The sequence below is a fragment of the Anopheles funestus genome, chromosome 2RL (genome assembly GCF_943734845.2).
Source record: "Anopheles funestus chromosome 2RL, idAnoFuneDA-416_04, whole genome shotgun sequence".
In the NCBI taxonomy this organism is placed as follows: domain Eukaryota; kingdom Metazoa; phylum Arthropoda; class Insecta; order Diptera; family Culicidae; genus Anopheles; species Anopheles funestus.
In genome coordinates, this window is record NC_064598.1 from 14,760,082 (window position 1) to 14,781,529 (window position 21,448).

Sequence of the window (21,448 nt, forward strand, 5' to 3'; positions counted from 1 at the left end):
TGGCTCAGAAGATCCAGATACAACATACAAATTTAGCTTCCGTTGTGCATCTCCGATAGCAACGTTCACTGGTACACGTCCCAAGCAGGTGACACGGTGTCCCGAATAGCTACAAAATTGTCGATCAGATGGAAGTAGACCATACTGCTGTTTAAATGTTCGGAGCCTGTCCTCAGAAATAATGCCACATGGGGCTCCTGTATCCAGCTCCATGTTTAAAGCATGTCCATCGATCTGCACTTGGACCATTTTCTTGTCAGCTAGTGTTGCTGATTTGACAGCGTTGAGTGTTTGTACTAAATCGAATTTAGAGACTTTACGATTATGCGTGTTATCGGATCTACATACCTTTGCAATGTGACCTTTTTTGTTGCATTTGTTGCAACGGGCATCACGAAATCGGCACTGGTTTCGCAAATGGTTACCTCCGCAACCATTACACGCATTTGGTTCCGTATTTACATTTGGCCACTGATTGCCTCTAGGTGACGATTGCCGTAACGATTTGCTAGGCTTGTGGCTAGTCGGAAGCGCTTGTGTTTTCTTCGTTTTCGGTCGTTCGTATCCCAGCTTGTTGGTCGGTTCCGCTGTCTTTGAACTGGTGCTGACCTCTTGAGCAGTGTTGTGGGTAGCTTCTAATGTGTTCGCGATCTCGTAGGCTTCTTTAAAGGTGGTCGGATTCTTAGCGATTACCTCGTCACAGATGTCTCGCTCTACTAACCCGTGAAGGAGTTGCTCGATGAGCATGCGATCCAAAAAACTACCGTATTCACAATGGGCAGCTCCTTGTTTCAGGCGAAGTGTGTACTGTGCAATGGTCTCCTCTTTGTTCTGCGTTATCTGCCGAAACTTGATGCTTTCGACAAACTTGTTGCGTTTCTTGTCGAAATGCGTTTCGAGCGTCTGTCGCAGCTCCTTGTAGGTGACGTTTTCTGGAATCTCAGGTGCAATCAAGAATTTCAGTGCGTTGTTCAGCTCCGTTCCCATGTGGACCCTTGCGTATACGGCATATTTTTCAACAGGTATTCCGTGCAGCTGCAGAGCCCATTCCATTCGGTTGAAATAGTCGCAGACGGTGCCTTCGTTGGTCTGATAGGGTGCATGGGTGAATCGAGGTGCGGACGGTTTACTTTCTTGGCTTGCTTGTACTGCTGTAGTACCGATAGCAGCTTTCAACGCTTCCGCGATCATAGCGGAAAGCGAAGCCATAGCCGAAGGATCAAGCGTTGCCATTATTTGTCAGGTTACTGTACTTGCTTCTGAAGACGGGATCCCACTTCTGACACCAATTTTTGTGTTTTCCGTTAATTCAATTCAGTAACTTTTATTCATGCAAAGAGATCGGCTTACAACACTCCAGTTCAATAGATAGAAAAGGCGCGAACAACTGCGCGTCAGTTGAAACGGTGACACATGTCAAAATTAAGAGTTCGCGGCTACACTTCAAGCTTACTTACTCCGCGGTTCCACATACATAATAATCCCCACATAACGGATGTAACGCAAAACGCACAAAACGGTAGACAACATTTTATTGGTGAACCAAAAACAAAAAGTGTATCTCCAGTGCCGGCTCATGCAGTGCCGGCACCGGGCAAAACGTGGCAAACGGATGAAAATCGATGACAAAGTTGGCATTGTTCGAGGACAACGGAAAACCGTCCAAAAACTTTCCCCACCGCAATGCTTGGGGATGGCGTACGCATGGGGGTTGGCGCACGATGGCAGAATATGATCGAAGGGCAAGAGCACACCAAAAAAAAGAAGATGCACGCTGCGAGGACACACAATAAATGGAGCGACTAAGATGGAGATAGTAAACGAGATGTGTGAACTAGTCAGACCGAATGGATGGTCAGATGGTTTTACTGGATGGTAGGAAAGAGAGCACATTAGAATGGAATTTTTCGGGTGCCACACAGCTGTTTTTGGAGCTTGCCCATTTGTCCCCGAAGAAAGGAAAGTGTCGTCCCGTAGAATGGACGACACAGACACACTCTTGAGCAACGAAAATAACACAATATCGGACGAATAATACTGCCGTAAATCACGACATAAACCAATCGCTTAAAGCTTTCGAGATTTTATTTCCAGTCTATGTTTTTTTTTTCGTTTTGCTCAGCCTTCGTAAGCTTCTTGAATTGTTGGTCGAATTTACCGCTGGAACACGAACAACGTTTTCCCATGGAACGTGTTTACCTGCTGTTGCTACACATAATATGGGCGTTTTATTTTTGGAATCTCGGCTACGAACCTTGCTCAAAAACTATTAAACCTGATTCCTACTTCCTCTGGTTGACGAAAATAGTCATCCCGTTCGTACGATGAACTATTGATGTTGGGGGATAGTAAATCGTTTATGATTTCTCAAAATAACAAAAGGACGTCACAGTTTAAAGGAACGTGATCACAATGCTTCAATCAGAATCAAAATCGGTTCATTAATAGGATAGCCTTTTACCAAAAAAAGGGTTGTGCTTGTGATGAAGAGTCCGCAATAAAATTCAATCACCATTAAGGAAGATGTGTTTTTTTGCGGATTAAATGAGAGCTTTTGCTTAACTTAAAACACTTTAATATCGTTTATGAGAAATATATTACTAATATTAAAAGTCAATGATTTTTTTACATTTTTAAATTATCTAATATTGAGGGTGAAGACCCTTTACTATTCGTAAAAACATATCGTAAATTAGCTTACATTTTTGCCACAATTGGTCTTGCCATGCTGTTTATGCTCATTTCATAACGCCTTTTTTAAACGTTATGCTCATATTTCGAAAGGCAATGTTCGTTTCGAACTTCACAATCTCGCGTTCGAACTATACCTGTCTCGCTCGCGTTCGTTCCGAACATTTTGACAGCTGGCAGACGCGTTTCTGTTATTGCTATTGCTCTTGTTATCGTTGATATCGAAACGAAAACATTTTCACGGCTGTCCGCTTTCTTGCACCTTCGCTTTAATGTGTTTTGCTGGTGAAAGTTTTGTATTTAATCGCATTCCTTAGCGATAGCTGTGAATAGAACCCCTTTAACCGAAGTGATGGAATCTGTGTAACGTTTTTGTGATAAAGCATTAGGATTTGTGTTTCTGTGCGTTCCGATGTAGATAATTCGTCGTTTGCTGTGACCGTGTCGCAATCGAAGGAAAACCTTGAACGAAGGAAAGCTAACGAAGTACACGGGTTAACGAGGGTGCATCTGCGTGTGCCTGTTCTTATCGCACCTTCCATTGCATTCGTGTCTCGTGAGCGTTCAGGTGGAAAACGTGACGTGTTTTCCCTGTATCCTCGTACATCGACGCAGGTACATTGCAACGCGGCGCAACGCAAGTGTTGAAATGTGCAAGGTGCAGTACAGGTGCATTCGTCACTGATGCAACAGCGCTTCACGTTCGCGGAGTGTATGTGTGTTTGTGTTTGTCATCAGTGTGAATCGAACCATCGTCATCGTGCAAGTTCCTTCACAGCAAACGAGTCGGGGAATTGCCTTCATCCGGGTAGGCAAAGTCCAACGGCGCAGTGAACCTTTTAAAAAAATAACACGGGAATGACTGACTGAACGACCCTCCCGTACCGTGCTGCCACCATCGTACCGCGGAGCAATCCCGATAATGATAAGCCGCACTGCGGACCATCACTGGAATTGTATTTGCTTTCAGTCGTGTGCCAGCCACGGGTAGGGAAAGATTACGCGCCCGTCATCGATCCAGCGTCATCATCACAAACACAATGGAGCAACAGCAGCAGCAGCAGCAACAGGAAGCGGATTGTTCCATTCCGCTGACTAGTGGAGACGCCATCACAACAGAGGAGCAACAGAGCTTGATGCTGTTCGACACGCTGATCGATCTGTGCCGCAACAACATCAACTACTTCGAGTCGGATGAAACGGAAACCGGTTTACGGTTGCACGGTGCATTCGTGGGATTGATCGATCACATCGAGATGGCCAAACCACTAGTCCGCACGGTGCAGAGTTTCATGCACGAGTATGACTTCGATCCGAGCGTGCCGGGCAACGGGTTTCGCAGCTTCCTGGCCGTCGTCGAGTGTTGTGTGAAAACGGCCCTTAAGCTGGCACGTTACGTGATGGAAAATCGCAGCACGATCCTGTTCCGGAAGGCACTGTACGTGAAGGAAGTCGAAGCGTACAACCATCTGATGGCAAGTCTCTGCACCTGTCTGCAGCACGCCCAAACCTTGCGCGAATGGACGCGCGAATCGGGCGATCTCTTCCCGGATGAATCGCACTCGGTGGAGGAACTGTTTGCCCACGGTGGCATTATCAATCAGTACTGCTTCTACGGGCGCTGCCTTGGGTTTCAGTTTTGCGATTCGATTAAACCCCTGCTGAAGTTCATATCGATCGGGATGGCTGGATTTTCCGAGGGCTACTACTCGGAAGGCGGCCGAATATCGAAGGCTACCAGCTTGATGTACACCAGCACCAAGTACATGCTCGATCCGGAACTGCGCGCCCGTCGAATTGTCAACATTTCGCAAAACTCAAATGTCGACTTCTGTAAAGCGTTTTGGTTTTTGGCCGAATCGGAGATGATGCACTCGCTGCCATCGTTCGTAGGGTTTAAGGTGAAAGTGAACCGAGTAATAACGATCCCACCGGAACCGATACAGCTGAAACAGAGCACCGATGGGACGGAGCAACGGAGCGGATCTACCGCGGGTGAAAATCCTGTGCAGGAAGACATCTTTGTGGATATCCCGATTCCGAAAAGCCATGGCGGTGCTGCTCCGATCAAGGCACGGCTTATATCGGCCGTCAAGCGAAAGGGCATGATTGGCGAACGGAGCAACTCCCAGCGCAGCACCATCTATCCGGCATCCCGTGGGCTACTGTTCCACTGTCACGGTGGTGGCTTTGTGGCACAGAGCTCTAAATCGCACGAATCGTACCTGCGCGAATGGGCCGTCACGCTGAACGTGCCCATCCTCTCGATCGACTACAGCCTAGCGCCGGAAGCACCGTTCCCGCGCGCACTGGAAGAAGTGTTTTATGCGTACTGCTGGGCATTGCGTAACTGCGAGCTGCTGGGCACGACCGGCGAACGGATCATACTGGCCGGTGATTCGGCCGGCGCTAACCTTAACTTGGGCTGTGCGATGAAAGCGATCGAGCTCGGCATTCGCCGCCCGGATGGGATCTTTATCGCGTACTGTCCGGTACTGATCAGCTTCGTACCCAGCCCGGCACGGATGCTTTGCCTGATGGATCCACTGCTTCCGTTCGGGTTTATGATGCGCTGCCTGAAGGCATACGCCTGTCCGAGCCTGGAAGTGTTGGAAGAAAATCGGAAGCGTCACGAACAGCGGCAAGCGATCGTTAATGCGGGGCAGCAGATGCGCAACAACAATGTGCCTGTGATGGTGCCAACCGGTAGTGACCGAAGGGATGAACAGGATAAAACACCCGATCGGTCCGATTCGGGAGATGATAATTCGATGTGGGAACAGCTAAACAGTGCCAACACTGTACAGGTGAGTGATCTTTACGCTTTTGCATGGGTGTGTTGGAATTCATTTAATTCTCTGTTAAATTAATATGAGGCCACACAAAGGAACTGCTCCTCGAAAGAAAGATCCTCTTTTGCTAACCTCTAAGGTCAGTTATACCACCGATAGTAGTGTTACAGCGGCAGTACTCGGTTGTTCGTACTAATCACAATGAATTCTTCCTGAAGCTTTGACCTACGTTCTCTTCCTCCCTGATAAGTTCCCTGTTATTGCTACCTCTCAAGACATACGGTGGCATTTGCCGCGCCAAATCGAACGCCACAACCGGAGCGCGAGTTCTCATTATTCCAGTTCCAGCTGATAAGTTGCGTTAAAGTGTGATTGAATCATCCAACTGTGGTTACGCGAAACGGTGCTGAATCACTGGATGTTGCCCTTTTTTTTGGACGCTTGGTGACGTCAAATATCCTTCACCGGATGGGCTTAAATGGGAACACGGCAGAAGGATGTTATTTTTGGGTACAACCGATAGGAAGAAATCAATAAATTGTAGCAATGATGTAACACCGTCTGTTACATCTGTCTATCGCCTTTGGGATGTTGCTTTAGAACGCGCCTTTCGTAATCATTTCATTATCGCGCTCACTTGTCCTTGATTATTGCGCCAAAAAAAAGACGTAAAATTTATGAAAATCTTCTAAACACTCGAAGTTCGTTCGTTACAGCTTCAAAATCAGCATCTCAGCCCGGTAAGCGATACGGCAAGCGATACGCTGGCACTGAAGAGTCAATCCCTCGGCAATACTATCGACATAATCAGTCCGGACGAGAGCAATACCATCACATCGCTGGAGGAAGACTCGCAGCCCATCACACTGCAGCAGGTCAATCTGAACACGGAACGAAGCAATGTGACCGTGGTGGATGATTTGGACATGGATATGCCGAGTGACATAAGCTCGGAACAGAACACAAACCAGAACGTTTCGAATTTTATCAATAGGTTCGTTAGCGATTGATTTGCGGAAGGAGGAAGCAGTTATTAACAATCTCAACCTTTTTAGCTACGTCCTCGATACGACCACCAATGCAGCGGGCGAGCTGGAACCGATTCTTCGTCCCGTATCTCGTTCCCAGTCGGAAGAAAACATCGTGCTGGATATAGGTAGAGAAGCGATCAGCGTTCAGAATCTACAGGAACGGTAAGGAGTTGCTAAAAATTGTTGTGATTATTTACGCTTCATTTTAATGTGGTTATTTGTTCGCTTTTCGTCTGCAGTGTAACCACGGCAGCAAGTAACTTTGTGAGCAAAGTGTCCAACACGCTGACTAGCATAACGGCCTCGAAGCCTATCGCTGCCAGCGGTTCGCAGAACGAGCTGCAAACGAATCTGGATGCGCTGATTGCTCGCAGCCCGTCCGATGAGTTTATCTTTCACGTGCCGAAAGATTCCCACCTGTCGCCGTACTGGGCTACCGATGAAGTGTTGAGTCAATTTCCACCAACAAAGATTTTAGTACGTCCGCTCTGTCCGCTTGTGTAATGCTAAATTGAACTTTACAAAAATCATTCGCTCTACCCCCAACCCGCAGACCGTCGTTCTGGATCCCTGTCTGGATGACTGTGTGATGTTTGCCAAAAGACTGAAGAGCTTAAACCGGTCCGTTTCGCTAGACATTTTACCTGGGTTGCCACACGGCTTCTTGAATTTCGCCACTGTACGTATGGAGTGTTGGAGTTCCGATATGAAAGTAAACTAACTTCGCTTTTTTCCCCCTTTTTGATAGATCTCCAAAGAAGCGCACGAGGGTTCGAAGCAGTGTGTGCAGCGTATTGCCGAGCTGCTGGAAATACCGACCACGCTAGACGATCCGGGCACCAAGCAGGGTTGCTGTTAGCGTAAATGTTGGTAACGCGGCTGCTGCTATTGAACGCACACGTTCGTTTTGTAGTGGCCGCGATAGTTTGCGACTGATAACAGGATGCTGCTCAGCCAAATTTGGAACAAACCAAACAAAAAAAAAAAGAAGGAACAATACTAATCCAAAGCTCAAGAAGAAAGCTCGAAACAGGTTAAACCCAAACCCCGAATCGTCCAGTACCGTCGCAAAACGGATCGCAAAACGAGTGGACCCAAAACGTAACTGTGAAGGAATACCAACTAAATCTACCAACATAAAAATGAGAAACACTATTAGCAGTAAAACCGCGTCAAACGTCCGTTTTGAAGCTTTTGTAAGCGAAAGCAAACCGATTGGCCTTGTGTCCCCCAACGTTGCATTGTGTTTTACTGCGATGCGGCTTTTGTTATTGCACATTTTTTGCAATCACGCAACGCACTTATAAAGCAAAAAAGCTAGTATAGCATACAAAACAAATCAACAACACACCGTCTTAACCGGCCGGTCTGTGCCGAATTTATTGTCTGCCTTGTCTTATTGCGCTTAAGGGAAACTTGCTCGATATTTCGTAAACACGTGTTTGCCATCTATTATGCCGCTTTACCATTAAATGCTTACTATTGATATTACAACTTTTGTAACTTTAATGTAACACGGTTGTAAAAAGGGGGGAATAAGTTATAATTGAACCACAACAACAACAACAACCAAAAAAAGAACCACCGAACTGGTGCTTGGGTAGATTTAATGATGAAATCATGCCTGATTGTGGTGCAAAGCCACATTTCCGTTTGTGTTAACAGTTCTTATTGCATTAGAATCTCGTTTCATTGTTACTACTACACACTATTAATACTATACGCATTCGCAGCTTCCCAGCATGGCGCAAGAACAAGCATTAAACGAATTTCTCGATGGTTATCCTGATAATCGTGACAAAAAACATACTCCCATTTGCAGGGAAATAGCATCCGCAAAGAGTAATTAGCGTGTTAGGATTAGACGTAAACATAAGCCAGAAAACTCACCCGTTATCTTGTTGTTACCACGTTGGCAAGTTAGTAATCGAACAGTAACAGTGCTGCTGGAAACGGTAGTGCATCGGAACGATGGACGGGTTAATAGTACCGAAAACACACACAGTCAATCATCATATCCATCCATTCGTTTCGTTCTTACAATCACGATACAATAGGTTTTGTTCCAAAAGACTGGACTTTTCAAAAGAAGTGTTACCCGTACCTTGAGTATATGAATGGAACATTAACATTAAACAATCACTATTTTGCTCGTATTACGATTAGAGGAAGAAAGCTCTTCATTTCCCACTGTGTGCGTTAAGGATCGTCAAAGCTATAAGCAAGCATTTTTGTGCGACAGTACGGAGAAAGTGATGTGTTACTAATAATCTACGTCTGATATAAAAAAAAACAACAAAGAATCTTTTTTCTTCTATAAACATGATGTGTATTTCAAATATTTTCAAATTTATACCAATTTGGGATAAGCGGATCAGAAAAATAAACAATTGTTAACAAAAAGAAATGTCTCAATTTAAACGGATTAGGTAAGGAAAAGGTACCTACATTTTGGGCGAAATATACCTACATATATATTTAATGTATTTTCTTAACGGCAAACCAATGCATGGTTAATGGAGTTTTGCTATACTGCAACGAGAGACCTGAGATCCGAAGCCTGTTTCAGGATTATATCACCGGGGGTATTATCGCATAAAAACCCCACAGAGAAACAAGACGATCAAGCGACGATCATGTTTACCCAAACGAAACGGCGAATGTTATAGAAATAGATGATCTATTTTAGGTAGTTTAATTTGGCAAACGGAAACAGAAGCAAAAAAGGACGGAGGAGAAAAAATAAAACCAAACTATCATTCGCTACGATCACTTACGTGTTATCGTGATAAACTTTATTCGTCCTAGGTAAGATTTATAAGATGTTTCGTTCACTTTGTGTTAGCAATTTTGGGCCATACAGTCGTGTTACTATTACGCTTAACTATTGATGAGTACTACAAACAGAAACACAAACAAATAGGGATCGGGGAAAAGGGTGCCGCCGGGGGGCCGGACTTTAACAGGCTAAGAACACATATTTCACTCACAATATTTGCACAATTTTCATCACGAAAAACAAATAGGCAGGGGTAGCTAGGAAGGGCAGGAAAACACACAAAAATACAATGTAACAAGGCGAATGATGATTGGTGGATGGTTGTATGGGATGGGCGGGAAGGGGGAAATGGTTCTCTTATCATCGATCGCAGCAGCAACGATCATCATCATTGGATGTACAATTTAACAAATAGAACGATTCCGCTATCCCAATAGCGGACACAACTCATCATCGACCAGCGCGAAAGTGGTGCTGCCGTCACAAACGAGCTTTACAGAAGGACATGTTCCTCCCGACATAAACCCTAGTCGTAGCTATTTGCTTTCACGGTTGGATGAAGGATACGGCTTTCTATTTTGTTCTCTTTCGTAGATGGTGCGCAAATGCGTTACTCGAGACGATTGCCCATCAGTGCTTTATCGGTTCTTTTCCGCGGCTTGCGGCGTTTGTTGTGAGGTCGAGTTTTGAATGCTCGAATGATTGTTAACGTTTACGTCGGCCGGTGGATTCTGGGCAGCTTCACCAGCCTCCGGTACCTCATGACTATCTCCATTCGCAACCTGAAAGTGTTCGTCCGATTCCGAACAGTGATGGTGCGAGGGATTGCTATTTGCTGCCGCGGCCGCCACTGCCGCCTTTTTCGTAAGCGTTTTCTGCAGCACGTGTGCATCCGCCGGTTCGATTCGTTTGTAATAGTGTTGTTTCGTTTCCACTATTTCGAAACCAAACCGTTTGTAAAACTCGATCGCACCCTTGTTGTCTACCTTCACGTGCAGGAATATGCTATCGAAGTTGCCGTCCCGTTCGACACAGTTCAGAATGTGCTGTACCATCACGGTGCCGATGCCAAGCCTCCGGTATGGGTAGAGACAACCAAGTGTCATGATGTACAATCGGCGCATATTTTCGGAGGTATCGATACGGGAACAGACGGCACCGACCACAACATCGTTGTAGTACGCCAGCTTTGCCAGCTCGCCCGATTCCAGCACGTCCAGATAGAATTTATCATTGTACGACACCGGCAGCACGACCGTGTTGATCTTCTTCAACTGCTTCAGATTGTGGTGCGTTACGTCGCCCAGTTCAATGTTGGCCCGGGCCGGAGCTTCGCGCGTTAGCCTGGGAAAGCAACACACGGTGGTAGAATTAGAACGACAATATGCACCCACGATGTTTGAGGTTAGACGTATTGGAGCGGTCTGACCAGAGCGAGAAATATGTGACCGATTTGCATATTTACCGAGTCATAATTGTTCTTGCGAAAGGGGCCAAATAAAGAGACCTGTGCAACACACGAACACACAATCCTGCAAAGGACACGACAGTGAAGATTTAGAGCCAAAAATTGGAACGGACTTTTGTCTTTTTTTTATTTGCTCAGAACGATTAGCAAAAAAGCAAATTTGGTGTCTGTCAGACAGCAGTCTGACGTTTTGAACGTCAGAATTATTAGTCCGTAGTTAAGCAATTAAAAATTATTTATTTGTTATTTTCTCCCCTAAAAACAGCTTTTATTAATCAAGTAAAAATTCTCATTAGGTTTTTATATTTTTATTGTATTTTTACCGCAAAAAATATCGTCTTTGCAGACACATTTTTGCACAACTTTTATTCGCCCTGTGATGTAGTTTAATTCATAGCTAACAACTGTCACTGCTCTTTGTTATTCTGAAGGCAACTTCGAGACGGAATAGAGTTTGTTTGTTTCGGGCCGTAATAAAAAGTCGTAGTTTCTATTTGCTGAGCAACTTTCACAAAGAAAAAAGTGCCACAATTGTGTTGAAAGTGTAAAAAGACTCTAGCTTCAAAATGGGAGCCGTTTTGGGATTAGTTTCAGCGGCCAATGTAAGTATGAGTAATCGCGCAAAGGAGGACTGTGCTTCCATATTGATTTTCTGTGTCTTTTTTTTTGCTATGACCACAAGGCCAAGCAGGAAAAAACTCTTATTTTGGAAGAGCGTCTTTCTTCCGTAATTTGATTAGAGTATCTGAAAAATATTAACAAATGATGAATCATCACTTTCTGCGTTACAATTGTCTTATCTTGCCTTTCATCCCCACACACGTAGTAAAATGTTTGTTTTTTGTTTGTTTGTTTTGTCTTTTAGCTGGCATGCTGCTGCACGGGAACGGCCTGTTCGTTGTGTTGCTCCCTTTGTCCATCGTCGCTCAAGTCCAATTCGACCGCTACCCGATTCATGTATGCGCTGATGTTGGTACTCGGGGCCGTTGTGGGGGCCATCATGTTAGCACCGGGGTTGCAGGAACTCCTGCAGAAAGTCCCATTCTGTACGAACTCCACGTCGAGCGCTTCGAATATTATACCGGCTAGCGAAACCATCGATTGTAGCTCAGCCGTGGGATATCTGGCCGTGTATCGTATCTGCTTCGCACTGGTTTGCTTCTTCGCTCTTTGGGCGGTAATGATGATGAACGTCCGATCATCGAAGGATCCCCGGGCGGCTCTTCAGAATGGCTTCTGGGGCATCAAGTTTATGATCGTTATTGGCATTGCAATCGGCGCATTCTTTATCCCGGAGTCGGGCTTCGGACCGGCCTGGATGTGGGTCGGTATGATTGGAGGGTTCGCCTTCATTTTGGTGCAGCTGGTGTACATCATCGACTTTGCGCACAACTGGGCTGGAGCATGGGTGAGCAACTACGAGGAAGAGGAATCCCGTGGCTGGTTTGCTGCTCTTTGCTGTGCTACCGGCGTACAGTACGGGCTGTCGCTGGCCGGCGTAGTACTTATGTTCGTGTACTACACCCAGTCGGATGATTGCGGGCTGAACCAGTTCTTCATCATATTTAACTTAATAATGTGTGTCGCTGTGAGCATCCTGTCCATCACGCCCGCGGTACAAGAGCACCAACAAAAGTCGGGCCTGCTACAGAGCGCGATGGTGACGCTTTACACGATGTATCTGACCTGGTCGGCCATCGCTAACAACCCGCAAGCCGAATGTAATCCCGGGTTTTTGGGTATCATTGGTGAAAAGTCAAGCAACAAGGTGCATTTCGATAAGACCAGCATCGTCGGACTCATCATTTGGTTGCTCTGCATCCTCTACTCATCGATGCGGTCGGCCAGCAATGTTTCGCAGTTTTCCGATCCGGAAAAGCAAGGTAATTGTTTGCGTAAAACGTTAAGAATTCGCACCAAGAATCGCTTGTGTTGGTTTGCTTTAGTTTTTCCTTCGTATAACGTTAGTTAACTGTTGCGCTTGGGAACAAACTAACACCGAATTTCCAACCTTTCTATCTTTAATGCTTCTTTGTGGACGTTTTGGCACCCCTACGTTGAATGTGTTGTGTCCTTTCGTTTGAAATTGTTTTGCGCTGAAACCTTAACTAATCGATCAAGATCTTACAGCTACCCTCGAAGATGGCGCGAGCGGCAGTGGCTCTCGTGGTGGCAATGAGATCCTAGACAACGAGGAGGAAGCCGTTGCTTACAATTGGTCACTGTTCCATGTTGTGTTTATCACAGCCACACTGTACGTGATGATGACGCTTACAAACTGGTATCAGTAAGTATTAAACTAAATGCTGGAAAAGTATGTTTTCGCTACTATTAACGCGAATTTGTTTTCCCCGTTCTTTAGGCCAAACTCTTCGCTCGATACACTCAATGCAAATGCTGCTTCCATGTGGGTAAAGATGGTTTCCAGCTGGATGTGCATTTTACTGTACGGATGGACGATGGTCGCCCCGATCTTACTTCCCGATCGTGAATTCAACTAAAATAATTAATGTTCTACGCTCCATTTCCAAACTTGATTACTCAACAAAATCTACCTTTATAGTAGAACATTAGAAATTTTAAGTTTTTTTTTTTTGTTGCATGAATTACATAAATGTGATATGAATAATCTTTTTTGGAGGAAGGGAACGAACGACGATGGCTAGGCATAGGAAGGCATTATTATGGTGCAAAATGTAGTAATATGAGCGTAAAGAAATATGCAGATCCAAACGTTATCACATAATCTTTCAACTAACATTAATTCTATATTTGTTTGTTTGCAACATTTGGTTTTTAAATTTCCATTCATCAATGTACATGGTGTTGTAGCGCACCGTTCCAACATTGGTTGGATGTGCGTAAGCGCGTATGAACCGAAGCATATATATGGTGTATTATACATTCATCAAAACCGATGCTACCACCCGGAACAACAACAACCAGATGTGAACTTTAACCATCAATAAACTAATGACTCGTTGGAAACCAAAGCGCTCAATGCTGTTGTCTATTTCTGTCTTCCAGCTGCTAGCTCGATCCGTTCGACCGTCTTCTCGCGGCCGAGTATTTCCATCATTTCCGGAACGGAGGGACCTTCCTGCAGTCCGCTCAAGCCCGATCGTAACGCTTTCATGAGCTTTTCAAATGCAAGATGGTTCCGTTCGGCGAAAGCTTTGATGAAGCGACTCAGTTCCGATTTGTTAAACTCCGGTACGTCCGCTTCGGTAGCCAAGTTTTTTGCCAGCACGGCTAGAATATCTGCAGGAAACGAAAACGTTAGAACTATCCGTTTGCTTAAGGATTATCTTTAGATCGCTTACCCGAATCGACGATTTTGTCCTTGTTAGGTTTCGGCAATACCCACAGAAAGGAAAGTTTGCTTTTGACGAGATCTTGCAATGAATCTATCCGGGGTAGGGACCAGTTCAGCACATCCCGCACGTGTTCTGGACTAAGCTGAAGATTTTTCACATCCTTGGAGAACTCCTTGCGTACCATCTCCGTCACCTCCCGGACGATCCGTTCGGCTGCTTCGCTATCGTTTTCCAGCTTGTACCTTATTTCGGCCCGATTGAAATGCTTTAACAGTTCCGGATTTAGACGACTAGAGTTGGCGTTAATTTTCTTCAGATCAAACTGTCGTATCAGGTCGCTCAGCTGTGGTGCCTCGATGTCGAGCAGTTCCCTTCCGAACCCGCCGCCACTTTGCGTGATGTAGTTCAGCAGTGCCTGCGGAAAGACACCATTGTTGCGATAGTGTTCCAGCTGAACGTCACCTTGCCGTTTGCTTAGCTTCGATCCGTTCGGGTTCATGATCAGTGGCAGATGGGCATACTGTGGCGGTCGCCAACCGAATGCATGAAACAGCTGTATGTGTTTCGGGGTCGATATCTGCCATTCGACACCCCGTAGCACGTGCGTAATTCTCATGTAGTGATCATCGACAACGTTCGCAAAGTGATACGTCGGATAGCCATCCGATTTTATGATAACGGGATCCCCTTCCTGCTGTGCTATGAAATACACGATCTTACCGTAAATTAGATCATTAAATTCATCCCCTTTCGAGTGTAGCCGGAAGCGTATGCAAAACTTATCGTTCTTCGCTAACCGCTCCGCAATCTGACCCGGAGTTAAATGACGACACTTGTTATCGTACTTCGGTACCTGACGTAAACGGAGCGCTTCCTTGCGCAGTAGCTCCAACCGACGCTCGGTACAGAAGCAATAATATGCTCGCCCATCTTCCATGATCTTTTTCACTTCTCGCTTGTAGATTTCATACCGCTGGCTTTGCGTGTACGGACCGTTTGGTCCTCCCTTGTACGGGTCTTCGTCTGGTTCGATGCCGGCCCATTTCAAATCGGCATACAGTTTATCCGCAGCACCCTCCACTAACCTTTCCCGATCGGTGTCTTCGATGCGCAATACGAACTTTCCACCATGGGCTTTGGCGTACAGATAATTGTACAATGCCGTTCGTAACCCTCCCAGGTGCATATGTCCTACAGATCGAGATTTTTTGTAAAAACCCACCGTTTAACTCATTCAGCACGTAGCATACCTGTTGGACTAGGAGCGAAACGAACTCGAACTTCCTGTTCATTGCTGTCTTTTCCATCGGTCGAAGGTTTTGATGCTGCTCCAATGGACGGTTTATCACAATAAAATCGAACACATCCTACCGACGATGCCCTTAGGGTCGAAAACAACCCTATTGGAAGACTCGCTCTCCTCCACGAACCAGAAAATACGTTCATATCGGTACTACACGGTCATACCGTTGTCGGGTTTGCGGGATGGTGAAATACTTTGTTTTGGTTCCGAACTTTTCGTTTGACAATTCGCGAAATAAACAATAAACCAAGATCAGCATAGAAAACATATTTCGCTTTATCAATCTTGTGCTTCATTTGACAGAAGGATTGGATAATGTTATTTATCCGTCACTTAGCTCACGCTAATTGACGATCACCAATAATTTGCTCTGAAAAGTTTCAAATGTATTGTTTTCAATAAAAACTCAGGTCATCAGGTAACCATTTAGCTTTCTTTATTGTTTATACAACATTTGTAATTGCATATTTATCATTTTTTCCAATTCTGTTCAAGTGTTGTAAAATTTGCATAAAGAAATATTTTTCGCATGACCGCGCAAGTCACTACCGTGCCAAACTACGCTGCCAAACGAATGTCAAAATGTAAAAACGAGAAAACGCCGCTTTTGACTTGTATTTATTTGTTCGCAGCATATTTGCAGAAAGAGTAAATAGGCGGCTTTCTGATATTTTAGTTATTTATTCACAAAATAGTATCCAACCGTTAAACGTGCATTTTATCTCTACTGAAACGCACCAAACGCCACGCTCACAATGAAGGTTGCGCTAATGGTGGCAGAGAAGCCATCGCTAGCAGCATCGCTAGCTAGCATTCTAAGCAACGGGAAGTGTTCGGTGCGAAAAGGTAGCTAACACTAGGCGGTGTCCCCTTTGGGTGCACGCATTCGTCCAACGTTGGTCAGGACCGTAACGTGCAATTTGTTCTGCTCCATTCGTAGGTTCTAATGGTGCCTGCTCGGTACATGAATGGGTGGGTCAGTTCCGTGGCGAAACAACCCGCTTCAAAATGACGTCCGTGTGTGGCCACATAATGGGGCTGGAGTTTGTCGGCAAATACAACTCATGGGACCGCGTCGATCCGGCGGAACTGTTCGCCTGCCCGACCGAGAAGAAGGAATCCACACCCAACCTACGCATGCCATACTTTCTCGCGCAGGAGGCGCGCGGTTGCGACTACCTCATCCTGTGGCTCGATTGCGACAAGGAGGGCGAAAATATATGCTACGAAGTGATGGCGGCCGTATCGGAAGCGATACACAATGTGCATTCCAACCGGGTGACGTATCGCGCCAAATTTTCCGCCATCACCGAGAAGGACATCAAGTACGCGATGGACAATTTGATCCATCCGAACGAGAATGAGGCAAAATCGGTCGACGCACGGCAGGAGCTCGATTTGCGCATCGGCTGTGCGTTCACCCGCTTTCAAACCAAGTTCTTCCAGGGCAAGTATGCGGATCTGGACGCATCGCTCATATCGTACGGTCCGTGTCAAACGCCAACGCTAGGGTTTTGCGTACAACGCCACGACGAAATACAAACGTTCAAGCCGGAAACGTTTTGGTACGTGCAGGTTTCCGTGGGCGAAAATCCAGAAATCAAACTGGAATGGCATCGTGTGCGGGTGTTCGAGAAAGAGATCGCGTGTATATATCTGAACAAGGTGAAAGATCACAAGGAAGCAACGTAAGTAGAACGCGGTTGTTCAGCGGTACACTTTAAAGCGGTTGTAATACTTTTGTTTCTTTCTACTTCTTAGCGTGGAAGCGGTAAGTTCGAAGGAACAGGTACGCGGACGCCCTCAAGCTCTTAACACCGTGGAACTGATGCGTGCAGCTAGTGCAGGTCTAGGCATTGGTCCTCATACGGCGATGCAAATTGCCGAAAAGTATGTCCACCCATTGAGAGGCCAATTTTACGAACATATTCAAACAAAACCTTTTTCTTTTTCCCCCCTTTGCAGATTGTACACGCGAGGATACATCAGCTACCCTCGAACAGAAACCACTCAGTATCCGACAAACTTTGACCTCAAGTATGATCATCCACCCGAATGTATGCCCGAAGCATACATATATTCGTAACATTTTCCTCACTATTTCACTGTCTGTCCCTTTACAGTGGAGTCGTACGACTATTGCAACCTTCGTCAGAGTTTGGCGAGGAGGCCAAAGCGATTGCCCGCGATATGACGCATCCACGCAAGGGTAACGATGCCGGCGACCATCCTCCCATAACACCGATGAAGCTGGCCTCCCGCAATGAGCTGGACGGTGATAGCTGGCGGGTGTACGATTACATCTGTCGCCACTTTCTCGGTACGATTTCGCGCGATCTAAAGTATCGCTCGCACACAACCAAGTTCCGGATTGGTGGGGAACTGTTTACCGCCACCACTAGTGCACTGATCGATCCCGGCTTTACCAAGGTAATGACGTGGCAAGCGTTTGGTAAAAACGAGCTCGTACACCAGTTTGCGGTAAACGACAAGGTGAAGATTAGCGATGTACGATTAGTGGAAAGCCAAACCGGTCCGCCTGACTATCTGACCGAGTCGGAACTGATTTCGTTGATGGAAAAGCATGGCATCGGTACGGATGCTTCCATACCGGTGCATATAAATAATATCTGCCAGCGCAACTATGTGGCGATTGGAAACGGTCGCACCCTGACGCCGACCAACCTTGGCATTGTGCTTGTTCACGGATACCAAAAGGTGAGGTCCTTCACATGGTACAAAAATTTGTCGAGAAAATCAATAACGTTTTTTTTGCCCCTTCTCACCAGATCGATCCGGAGCTGGTTCTACCGACGATGCGTTCCGCCGTAGAACAGCAGCTGAATCTCATCGCACACGGTTCGGCCGACTTCCGCTCGGTACTGAAGCATGCGGTCGAAATATTTCGTCTAAAGTTTCTCTACTTTGTGCAAAACATCAGCAACATGGACATACTGTTCGAATCCACCTTTTCCTCGCTCAGCTCGTCCGGCAAATCGTTGTCCCGGTGCGGCAAATGCCGACGTTACATGAAATACATCCAGTCCAAACCGGCCCGGCTTCACTGTCCGACATGCGACGAAACGTACACGCTGCCGGTCAAGGGTTCGATCCGTGTGTACCGCGAGCTTAAATGTCCGCTGGACGATTTCGAACTCGTAGCGTGGACGAACGGTGCGATGGGTAAAGCATTCCCGCTTTGCCCCTACTGCTACAATCATCCACCGTTCAGGGATATGGTCAAGAACTCCGGTTGCAACAACTGTCCGCATCCGACGTGCGCCCATTCCCTCTCGCTGCTGGGCGTTTCGAGCTGCATGGAGTGTGATCGGGGCGTACTGGTGCTAGACTGTACGATGACACCGAAAACGTGGCGTTTGGTGTGCAACGGTTTGTGCGATGTTATCGTCAATTGCTTCGCAGATGCGGTAAAAGTGACCGTAGAAGGTAGGCAGTGGTGGACACGGTTGTGATCGTTTAAAGGTTTCATATCACGAACCACACCCGTTTTACTATTTTTTAGCCGAATCGTGTGACGAATGTGGCGCCCAGCAAGTGACGGCCGTGTACAAACAGGAAAAGACTCCTTTCAAGGACGAGGTTACGGAGAAAAAAGGTTGCATTTTTTGTTTCGCCGACTTTATGCCTCTGGTAAGGAATGAGTAATATACTAATCTCTACCAGATACTAATATCGCTTTCCCGTAACGCAGGTTGAGAAGCACAAGGCGGTCGAAATGCGTCGCAATCATGCAGGTGGCCGTGGTGGACGGGGCCGAGGTTTTCGCGGCCGAGGTGGCAAGGGAGGCCGCGGACGTAATAAAGCACCGAAGGATAAGATGACCCAGCTGGCAAACTATTTTGTGTAAATTTGCCAAATTGAACAAACAATCAATGAACCACACCCTCCCCCAGTTTCCATGTCGTCTGCAACGAAATTTGCAACATTTCAACTAAAACCTCGATCCCGGTGTACCTACACCGAATTGTGTAAAAAAAAAACAAAGTGTTTTGATTTGAAAAATCATGTATCTTGCAAAGCCTAGTATTGCACCGGACAGTATTGAGGTGAACGACAACAACAACAACAAACACACACACACAATCTTATTCCGCAAAGAAATAATAAAATCTCTACGAAATGTTAACATTATTCGAACGTACAGCGATTTGTTGTGTTACTGGGGTTTTCTTTTATTTGACTTATTTTGTATGTTTTAAGCTAACTACATCTGAAATTCCGTGGGCATGAAATCATGGTACGTTATCGTGTATATTGTCCTTAATCATATATAATACTACAGGTACCACATTAAATGAAATCCGATAATTTTATCTTTCAATAGAACTTGTATGATGTTTTTGTCGTCGAATGTTTTTGCCGTTACAAAGCTAGAAATGTAATTAGTATTCGATCGGCGTATCATTCCCACCGCTGGACGACCAAAGTTGATCGATCAACTGGGTAAGCGGCCCTTTGACGGAGAGTTGAAGCAGAGAGGCAGTAAAGAAGTACGTCAGCCCGGGTTCATCATCCAGCTGATGGCGGACCAGTGCTTCCGTTTCGCGTCGATTCAGGTACAACCGTCTGCCATCGTGGACAACGTGTTGCCGTGCCGTTCCACGTACGATATCAATCGAAACAAGAATCGGATGGGAAGTGTCACAAGTAACATTTTGCCCCACAACACTGGCCATCGGTGTGCAGAGAATAAATCCTTCCTTCGGTAGTACTCGCTCAATGGCTTTCAGCAGTAATCGGGTATTTACGAACACAGTGTCGTTGACGAATAGTATGTACCGTGCGTTGGTTGCGACGGTTCCACGGTGTTGTAAACTTTTCAGCCAACCAGGAAGTCCCTGCTCGCCGTTTAAATTCGGACGAATGTTTCCAGAATGGAGCACAAATCTGTGCATCACACGATGGCCTTCCCGGGCCCACGTCCGTCGGATGGTTCGTCGCAGTGCGTAATTTTGTTTCGACGATCGAATGATCATCGCCAGCAGTGGACCATTGTTCGACCCGGCTAAGCCAGAGTGGAAATCTGCTGCCGAGGTCCGCAGTTCGCCTATCGTTTGCAACAGCTCACTATTGTCTCGGTTGACGCCATCCTCTAGTCGGTGCATTAATTGCACCGACGCTACCAACAGCATCGAAAGCGACGCGATCACAGTCACCACACAGCACAGAGTGAACCTTTCAAACCAATCCATCAGTTGTATAATTGCGGCAGTAAAACAGCATATTGCTATACGTGCGATCAGTGTAGAAGCGATCTGTATCGAGACCACGCGTTCGTTCCACGTTCGAATTACAACTAAACGTTCACACGTACCTTCCGTGTTTGCATCCAAGCGTATTAGTGACAAAGCAATGCCTCGCAGTCAATAAAGATACGCGCGCTACAAAAAAAATGGGAGAAAAAAAAATAGCGTCAGCGCTTATCGCACCAAACAATGCCAATCTTCACCAATTATCCACCGATTCGTCGGCGGACACTTGTGATTAGCGATCATGTCTAGTGAATGCGGCTCCAATGATAGTACGAAGGGCTTTTCCCGTGTTGGCATCTCTCTTAACTTATACATCATCAATCATCTTAGTAGCTGTGTGTGTTGCTATGACAACTATGTGCTAATGGATGATCGCATTAGAACATGCAAGGGTGGTTCTGCGGAGTATTTTATGTTTCATTTAACCTATTTCAAATGTATCACGTACTGCAAATGTACATTCGACTTGCAAACCTTTGCCTATCTTTTTACACTATGAATACGATCTTTCTTCGTAAAAGGTGCGTTTTAGTGATACATATGAGGAATACACATATGAGGAATACACATATTCGTAAAACAAATTGGAACTCCCCATTTTTATGCACATTAAGTTTAATGGAAAATAGGAACATAATTGAATTACCTTTAAAACAAACACTTACAAACTTACGTACCTTCAACTTTATTCTTATTGTTGAGATAAATTCATTTCAAGCATAAAACCATACAACACACCTTAAAGTCACGTGTTTCATGCCAAATTTGAAATTAAATGCAATAACCGCCGTAAC

The 21,448-nt window shown here is 45.8% G+C and overlaps 5 protein-coding genes across 6 annotated transcripts; 3 read left to right on the forward strand and 2 right to left on the reverse strand.

Annotated features, from left to right (window-relative positions):
* Positions 1-2,778: 2,778 nt before the first annotated feature.
* On the forward strand, positions 2,779-7,860 carry LOC125764954 (hormone-sensitive lipase). The gene is made up of 6 exons (XM_049429719.1): positions 2,779-5,498; positions 6,200-6,477; positions 6,539-6,676; positions 6,754-6,991; positions 7,068-7,193; positions 7,263-7,860. Exons 1-6 carry the CDS (start codon positions 3,732-3,734, stop codon positions 7,371-7,373), a joined length of 2,658 nt encoding a protein of 885 aa, XP_049285676.1. The 5' UTR covers positions 2,779-3,731; the 3' UTR covers positions 7,374-7,860.
* A 1,413-nt stretch (positions 7,861-9,273) lies between these two features.
* On the reverse strand, positions 9,274-10,932 carry LOC125765142 (probable N-acetyltransferase san). The gene is made up of 2 exons (XM_049430039.1): positions 10,759-10,932; positions 9,274-10,637 (listed from the first exon to the last, which is right to left on the reverse strand). The coding sequence occupies exons 1-2, from the start codon at positions 10,764-10,766 to the stop codon at positions 9,932-9,934; spliced, it is 714 nt and encodes a 237-aa protein (XP_049285996.1). The 5' UTR covers positions 10,767-10,932; the 3' UTR covers positions 9,274-9,931.
* Positions 10,933-11,159: 227 nt separating this feature from the next.
* Positions 11,160-13,754, forward strand: LOC125765060 (serine incorporator 1). Of its 2 annotated transcripts, none has more exons than XM_049429917.1 (4): positions 11,160-11,363; positions 11,627-12,644; positions 12,883-13,048; positions 13,124-13,754. In XM_049429917.1, exons 1-4 carry the CDS (start codon positions 11,328-11,330, stop codon positions 13,260-13,262), a joined length of 1,359 nt encoding a protein of 452 aa, XP_049285874.1. In that variant the 5' UTR covers positions 11,160-11,327; the 3' UTR covers positions 13,263-13,754. The 2 variants fall into 2 exon arrangements, with proteins under 2 accessions (XP_049285874.1, XP_049285875.1); XM_049429918.1 differs by having other exon boundaries at positions 11,162-11,363; positions 12,892-13,048.
* On the reverse strand, positions 13,505-15,624 carry LOC125765031 (probable glutamate--tRNA ligase, mitochondrial). The gene is made up of 3 exons (XM_049429877.1): positions 15,329-15,624; positions 14,085-15,269; positions 13,505-14,022 (listed from the first exon to the last, which is right to left on the reverse strand). The coding sequence occupies exons 1-3, from the start codon at positions 15,522-15,524 to the stop codon at positions 13,772-13,774; spliced, it is 1,632 nt and encodes a 543-aa protein (XP_049285834.1). The 5' UTR covers positions 15,525-15,624; the 3' UTR covers positions 13,505-13,771.
* Positions 15,625-15,950: 326 nt separating this feature from the next.
* Positions 15,951-19,545, forward strand: LOC125764955 (DNA topoisomerase 3-beta). The gene is made up of 8 exons (XM_049429720.1): positions 15,951-16,227; positions 16,322-17,069; positions 17,143-17,271; positions 17,347-17,418; positions 17,505-18,099; positions 18,171-18,828; positions 18,905-19,032; positions 19,094-19,545. The coding sequence occupies exons 1-8, from the start codon at positions 16,137-16,139 to the stop codon at positions 19,247-19,249; spliced, it is 2,577 nt and encodes an 858-aa protein (XP_049285677.1). The 5' UTR covers positions 15,951-16,136; the 3' UTR covers positions 19,250-19,545.
* Positions 19,546-21,448: the final 1,903 nt, after the last annotated feature.